The sequence below is a fragment of the Contarinia nasturtii genome, unplaced genomic scaffold (genome assembly GCF_009176525.2).
Source record: "Contarinia nasturtii isolate CC-2019 unplaced genomic scaffold, AAFC_CNas_1.1 Cnas_scaffold_5358, whole genome shotgun sequence".
Classification (NCBI taxonomy): Eukaryota; Metazoa; Arthropoda; class Insecta; order Diptera; family Cecidomyiidae; genus Contarinia; species Contarinia nasturtii.
This window is the reverse complement of record NW_022202631.1, coordinates 26,297-34,210: the sequence shown is the minus strand read 5'-3', so window position 1 is coordinate 34,210 and position 7,914 is coordinate 26,297. Positions and strand designations below refer to the sequence as shown.

The 7,914-nt window shown below is 32.4% G+C and overlaps 1 protein-coding gene across 1 annotated transcript in view; it reads left to right on the top strand.

The window, feature by feature from the left end:
- Positions 1-2,373: 2,373 nt before the first annotated feature.
- The window catches only part of LOC116351396 (serine/threonine-protein kinase N-like), a gene marked incomplete at its 3' end in the record, with an annotated part of 29,089 nt that continues 23,548 nt past the window's right edge, over positions 2,374-7,914 (top strand). The window contains exons 1-2 of the mRNA XM_031783492.1: positions 2,374-2,677; positions 3,963-4,317. Of these exons, the coding sequence (XP_031639352.1) occupies positions 4,297-4,317 (21 nt within the window). The remainder of the gene's footprint in view (positions 2,678-3,962; positions 4,318-7,914) is intronic.

The following is a 7,914-nucleotide window of genomic DNA, read 5'->3' as shown; positions in this document are numbered from 1 at the left end:
TGATTCGTGAGCTTCATGATATCAAATTGGAAATGGAATATATCAATTCAATGAAAAGATATGTAAACGATTTTAAAATGGGACGATTGGGAAAAGAATAAGAAATACATGAGAATATCGGCCGATGATGAATCGATTTGAAGCGCACATTCGACGGCACGAAAAGTGTCATCGTATGTGACAGTACGTTGTCTACAATCCTCGAAGATAGAAGAGAATATAGCATACATCATTAATAAAAAAAACAAAGACCCACCATTCGCGTATGTACACACACACACACACACTTAAATTGAAATAGAAACATCCACAGAATCAGAGCTTAAGAATTGAATTGATTTAGTTATTTTTGGACTATTGTTGATTATTTTGTTAAATTCGTTTGACTGGATGTCTGGATGTCTCTTCGAATTTAGATAAAAAGACATCGTGTTCAACTGTTATCTTTTTATTTCTCTATCTCTCTTTCTCTCGATTTTCTGTCGATTCTTAACTCATTGTCACTTGTATCGATGTCAACGATGAGAATCATTGACAGATCTCACCATCTTGATTACGTTTGTTGCGCGTTTTCTGTCTTAGTTTCTCAATGAATTTTTTTGAATTATCTTCAATGAAATATCTCGCAACCTTGGACGATCAACTTTCAATGCACAAGAAATTCAATACTGACAAATAGAGTTGTTACAAAAGCAGAATGTGTTTACACTGCCTCCCCAATTTTTTTATACAGTTTATTGTGAAAGGAGAAATATGATAGACACATCATTGTGTGATTAATTTTAATTTTTTTAAAATCGACTTTAGTTTGTCTTTTATTCAAAGCTTTAATAAAATGCTTTTTTGAAGCTTTCAGAATAACATTTAATAAAAAGTTTCACGTATAAAATGGATTTATAAGGTTTTCACTTTCAGTTACTGGGTTTTGTGCGGTTTTTTTTATATCTCTTGCTACATTTTCAATGCAGTCCATTTTATAATTTTTATTATATTGATTTCAATGGAAATAATTTTGATCCGTTTCTGTCATAGTAGCTCATTTTCAAAACAATTCATGTGCAAATAGACCTTTTTGTTGCTATGCAGCGACAACACTAAAGAGCAACAAGCGGATGTCAATATAAAGCAAACATTCCACAAACGTCAAAATGTCAATACCAACAGCATATAAACATTTTTTTTAAACATTTGAATTATAACAAAAAAAATCTAAATTGGTCATTTTTCATTGGCATTATGTTTGGGTACAAACATTGCATTACGTTCCTCTAATGCTTTTTTCTTGAGAAATTTACACAACGTTCAGTTTTTGAACTTGAAAAAAAAAATGATTTATAAAGTACTAATTTGTGAGCAAGTGAATGAGAGTCTTCCAAACACTAAAATTTAAGTTATATCATGTAGATTAAAAGATGATGAGAAGTGATTTCAAGGACGTTATTTAGATTTTTCGTACGTCAATAATGTCTTGCAAGTACGCAAAAAAAGGAATTCTTAACGAAATGACCGTATGAAAGTCGCATGCACAATAACTCTCTTTTGGGATTAATGCCAAAATGTGAATAAAATGTCGTTTGCAGTTGTCTTTCATTCGTTGGACAAGAAAATTCCGGCGAATTTGCAACTGGCAAGCGACACAAAATATTCAAATGAGTTTATTCTTTTCAATGCCTGTATAGAATAATGTAATTCATTCGAATAATAGCATGTTTTCGCTTGGAATAAAACCAAATTTTTCATTGTGTTGCTTTTTATTTTTCTTCCCTTCTTTCCAATGGATGTCATTTGTACGGTTTTTCTTCTTCTGAGAAATAAAAGTTTAATTCTCTATCAAAAGCGATGTATTTCATTTATTTAAAATTATTCTGAATTTTCTTTTTTACTTTTACATTTTTATTATCGAATTATTTCATTACATTGTGTAATAGCGAGAAGAGAGAGAGAGAGAGAGAGAGAGAGAGAGAGAGAGAGAGAGAAAGAAACAAAAAAGTGAAAACAATACAAAAGTCGAATTATTTATATGAAATGCCGCACGAATTGAGCAATAGAGGCATTTGAGCGCTGGCAATACTCAAAGCAAAACTGGCAATTGTGGCAGACACACCGCACAACACATGAAACGAAATGAAGAATGAAACGAAATGCGAGAACAGTGAGAGAAAGACAATTACATGCATAGGAATTTCAATATGTCGCCGTGTGTGAAACTGTTTTGTGTTCGATAAGTTGTTCAACTTTTTTTTTGTTTCGTTCGTATGATTTGATTCAGGAATATTACTACTTATCATCTCACATTTTTTACGTTCATTTCAATTCGGGTGTCAGTGTCGTATCTATTTTGTTTTTGTTGTTATTGATGGTGGTATGTGGCAATTTTCTATAGTTGAATGTATTATTTCAAATGACCATTGTGATCGAGAGTCGAATAATTGTCAACGCATTTGAACAAATTCGTTTTGGAAGTTTTTATTTTCTTCCGTTTGTTCATCTTCCGGATAAATGTTTGTGCAAGTAAAACAGAGACACGATTTCATCAGAACAGCTCCGAATAATAAAAAAAAAAAACAAAGAACATTTGTTCTGAATGAGAAAACGCCAATAGACTCGGAAATGAAATTGTGCATACATAAATTTGAGAAAAGAGTCATAGATTTAAAGGCGATTCACATTGCTATCGGTACAAAGAATTTGTTACTTTAATTGAATGTATGTGAAAAGAGTTCAATCGACATAAATTCAATAACATTTTTTCTTGGCAAACGGTCGGACACCGTCAAATTGTATATCGCCGATCTTGAAAAATATCATATCGACAAAACATTTTATTGCGAGGTTTTTGTGTATGTGTTCATGAATTTCAACTCCACGACAGCGAAAAATCGCATACAAACCTGAAACCGATAGATAGATAATAAAAAAGGCATCAAACAAAACAATTTAAATCTGAGGAATCATTTTCTTCTTTTTTTTGTTCATTCACTTGCATGTTTTAATGTCTGTGTTCCTCAAACTCAATATATATATATATATATCTACAGTACGCTCACGCATACGAGCTCACAAACTCAAGACATCTATCTCCACTGAAGTGATCGGTATACAATGCAGAAAAAAATCAGATACTGAAACAGAATGAAGAATATATAAAAAAAGTTATGAGAGAATATAAAAAAGAAAAAAAAAGTTAAAATAAAATGTGTGTGAACATTGTATAACTTTGCTGCAATTGGAGAAAATACACAGAAGAAGAAAAAAAAACACAATAGAAACAACAACAGAAATCAAATAATTTGCTCACTGTTCAATAGCCTGTTGCATTCATCATACGCATTTTATCGATGCACCAATTTATACGAAGCTTGCGCAGCAGCAAACAAAATTCGAAAAAAAAAACGAATTTCTTTCAAATTTATGTTGTTGGTGTTTTATCTCAATTTAACAAAGAAGAAATAAAATCATATGCATTTTTCAAATCGTTCAGATATAGTAGTCACGAAACAAATGATCTTGACCATTCGTTTGTCATCAGATTCGTTCTCGTGATTTTCTCTCTTTTTTTGGCGAAATCAATTCACTTTTGCTGAATTTAAACTAATCTCAAAAAATATTCTTTGTATGAAATGATTTCAATCAAATGTGTGCGAAAAGAAATTAATTTACACCAAAAGTACGAATGAAAAAAGCACACATTCATCCACGAAAACAGAAATCAAATTCACGAATTAAGAGCGAGAGAATGAATAAGACGATGTGTTATTATTATAGTTGTTGTTTTTATTGTCACCATCATCGTTATTATTAGTCAGATCATTGAAAGAAAGAGAGTTCGACTATCTTTGTGCGTTTGAGTTGGTGTTTTGTGTATAATTTCTTTGTCGTAACGCGAAACGTTTATTTTTTCTTTCTCTCACTCTCTCTCTCTCTCTCTCTCTCTCTCTCTCTCTCTCTCTCTCATCATATAGTATGTACCTGATGTGATCGTTGTTCTCTCCATACTTTGTTCCGTCGTTTATGGTGATCATCTTTCGTCGTGCGTGTGTTACTTAACAGGTTCGGGGAAAAAGAACAAAACACAGAGTGCAGAGAATTTAAAACGAATAAAAAAGAAGAAGAAACTTAAGATAAACACATAGAATACGCATTATAAAAAACATATTTTTTTTTTCTCGTATGAACATTATTATTATTTGCACTCCGGAAAAATCGGCAGAAATCAAGTGCGGCATTTCAAGAAATCAACAACATATATTGCCACAGAGTGAGAATAAGTAATTTCTATCACTGAAGGACATCAAAATGGCGGATTCCTATTATCAGGTAAATATTTACACAGTTCTCTATTTCTACAATATCTGATAAAAAGAACACACATGAGAAACTACATTATATTTGCCGCATGAAGTATAAAATCAGTGCGAGTCACTCATTGTTTCGGTGCTTGAATTAAATCAGCTCCCCTGCATCATAGATTTTGTGTGTGAAATTTTATTTGTGTGTGTGTGTGTGTTCGAGAGAGAGTAAGTGTAAATATAACTTTTTATCTTATTGATGCTACATGGATACTCAATCATGTGCATTAATATGTGAAAAATTGAATCAACGTTAGGGCATATAGTGCATGAAAGGCGAATTTATTTACATTAGAAATATAAACTCTCTGAGCATATTGTTTATCGAGTCGAATACTACAACAACAACAGTATATGCCGGCATATACAAGCGTACTAAATACAATCATCCGAAAACAAAGCAAATATGAAACGAGAACAGAAGAAAGTATCCAACATTTATCTGATTAATTCATTCATATCGGAAAAATCGCACTGCACATATTAAAAAACCGCTTGTTCAAAACAAAAATATTAGGCAACAAATGACTCTAAAATCTTTAAAATAGCTGATATTCTCATGACATAGCTACAATTTTTCGCAAATTTAAAAAACTTCAATTTTCTCCTTTTTCTCTTTTTGGTGTCGCGATAATTTTTTATGAAGCGTATAGTTATAGTATATTATTCATTGCGTGTGCGTTTACTTCAAGTTGAAAATTTAGTTGAGACCATTTGATGTGTTGACATATTAGCAATTTTCATTGAAAAAATGTGCTAGCATTAAATATATATCGAGCTGCTATCAATAACTAAAACGTCGACAAACGAACGAACGAACGAACGAGAAAAGAACACAATAAACACATATGACATCCCGTAAACGACATATTGCTCTCTACTTGCAAAGCTTACTTACGACAGAAAGAGGCTTAGTCTCATTTATTTATTTCGCACATGCATTTTATGTATTTAATGTGAAACGTACCGACAGCGACGACGATGGTTCAATGAGTCATTCATTCACAATTTGTATTTCATCGCAGTCGTTGTTCGTTCGTTTGCCTCCGCCACCGCGCTTTCGTTGTCATTTTGTGGCATTTATTCTAAGACGAAGTGAAACTTTGCTGTTTATTTTCCATTTCATTGTTTGCTAGTTGCAAATTGTTCATACAGAATTCGAAATGTATTCATTTGTTTGGAGTTTCATTCGCTTTCTTTCCACATATTTCTCTCATTTTTTTTTTTTTTTTTTTGTATGTCGTGGAAAATATTCATTGTCACACCGGGTGTATATAATGAAAACATTCGGTTACGTATGGAAAAAGAGAGAGAATGAAATATGAATAATCAATCATCGCATACATACAGGTTGGTTGATATATGCCACAATTATTCAGTGACACCCATATCAAAACTTATTATTATCATCACGGATGTTTTCGATCAAGTAATGTGAGCGCACGATAGTGCAACAGACACTACCAAAAATCTATTTATAAAATCAATGAAAGACATTGAATCGTAACCAATTGACAATAAGTAACTTAATAATATGAACGCCAGTTAGAATGGATTTTAATGATTATTTGATTGTGTTTTCTCTTAAGAGAGTAATTATTACTGAAAAGTTTTGAAAGTATACTTGAAAACGGACAGAAAAGAAGGATTCAAAACAGTTGCTATTTAAAGCGGATAAAATTCATTGACCCATATCTAACAATGTTAAAATGTAGCAATAATCTGAAAACTGACTATTTAATTGGCTGATAATAATACCATACATACGTATATACTTAGTGGGGAATTAATTTCGATTTGGGTCTTCCTTTGGCACATTCTATATAGATGTTGACAAAACGTAATTTCATGGAAGATTGCGCTTCGAACAAGCACACCGTTGTCGTCTGTAATATAGTACGTAATCTAGATTCTTTTTTTTTAATCCAATAAATGAGCTGAATGAATTGAATTGGCTTGTGAGGCATGAGCTCGGTTTCATTGAATCAACAATGAGAACACCAGTGATAATGCTCACAACGATAATGACGATGGCAAGGAGTACAAAGACCACTACGATGACGACCAATGTCGTTGATCGTAGTCATATGGCTTTCATCGATTACATAAACTAATTTAAAAATTTCTTCCAACGGCGTCCAATTGGTTGTATCATATGTATTTCAATCGTTTTTTCTGTTTTTTTTTTTATATACTCTCAAAATCCAAAGTGCAATTGATATTGGTTGCACTCTAATATATATATTTAGAAGAAGAAGAAAAAAAGCAAAAGATTCATTCAATATTTCACTCAAGTGCTGCTTGCTTACTTGCAGTGTGTGTATGGTTTATATTTTAGAGTCGGTTATCTCCAGTTTTCTTGACGAGGAATCATAACAAATTTTAAGAGAGAGAAAGAAAGAAGTGTACTCAACGACACGGACAATAAAATCCCGTCATTTACTGTATGTTTTGCATTGGGCTAAACCATTAAGCATGTGTATGAAACCTCATTTGCAACATCTTTTGCAATTACATATTTGTGTTGAATGCTGCGGCATCAGCGGTTGTTGTATTCTTCTTTCTCTCTCTATAATTCGTTATTTATTTTATATTCTCTTTGTTTTTTGAATTAACTGGGTGCTTTTCCACTTTCGTACTATCACTATAATTATTCATTGTCTGATGTTGTTGGCTTTTTGTAGTCATTTTCTCACATGGGCTCGCTCTTCCACTCTTTCTCTCTCACTCTCTATTTCATTTTCTCAGCAATTTATCAACCAAGTATTACGATTGCAATTTTGTGATGCTCATTCCGCACTTGCAATGCCTTTTTAAAGTGTGTGCACGAGTTTTTTTTTTCTTTCTTCAAAATTATGCATGCGCTTCTTGTCGATTGGAACGAGAACGACGTTTCATATAGACGACGACAACGTTGCACAAAATTATTTTTAGTCTTTTGTACAATAGAAATCTGGAAATCACATCCTACTAAAACGTGCATATCAACCGCTAATCGGTTGTCTTCTTTTTGTTTCTTCTCTCAACGGTCTTTACATCTTGTTTTCCAAGTTTCACTCTCATGGCTACAGCATATTCATTTCTCTTTTCGTTTTTCTACTGATTTGCAAGTAATCACAATTCATTTGGTGAACATTTAATAACCCTTTTTTTCGAAAAGAATTGTGAATGAATAAGACCGGGCATGCGATGAAAATTATCAATATTACTATTGAACATCGGTAAAATGAATTAAACCGATTAAAAGCACAAATTCGATGGAATACCCATAAGTGAGATGAACAAAATACGTGTTTTTGGGAATCAAATATAAATGAAACTAGATGAAAGTTCCTTTTATGCGATTCATAAAGATGATATATACTTACCTTGTGTGTCTCGTTGAAATATAAGATGAAGGTCCATGAAGGTCTCAAAAGTTTGTTGGATGTGAGCGGATCTTCTGCCGTTCATGTGTCCGTATGGATTTGATTGAAAAATTTAAACGAAACGATTAAATGGAAAGGAACAAAAGAGTAAATTGAGCGAACGAGTTAAATGAATCAAAAGACGATGCCCTTTTTAT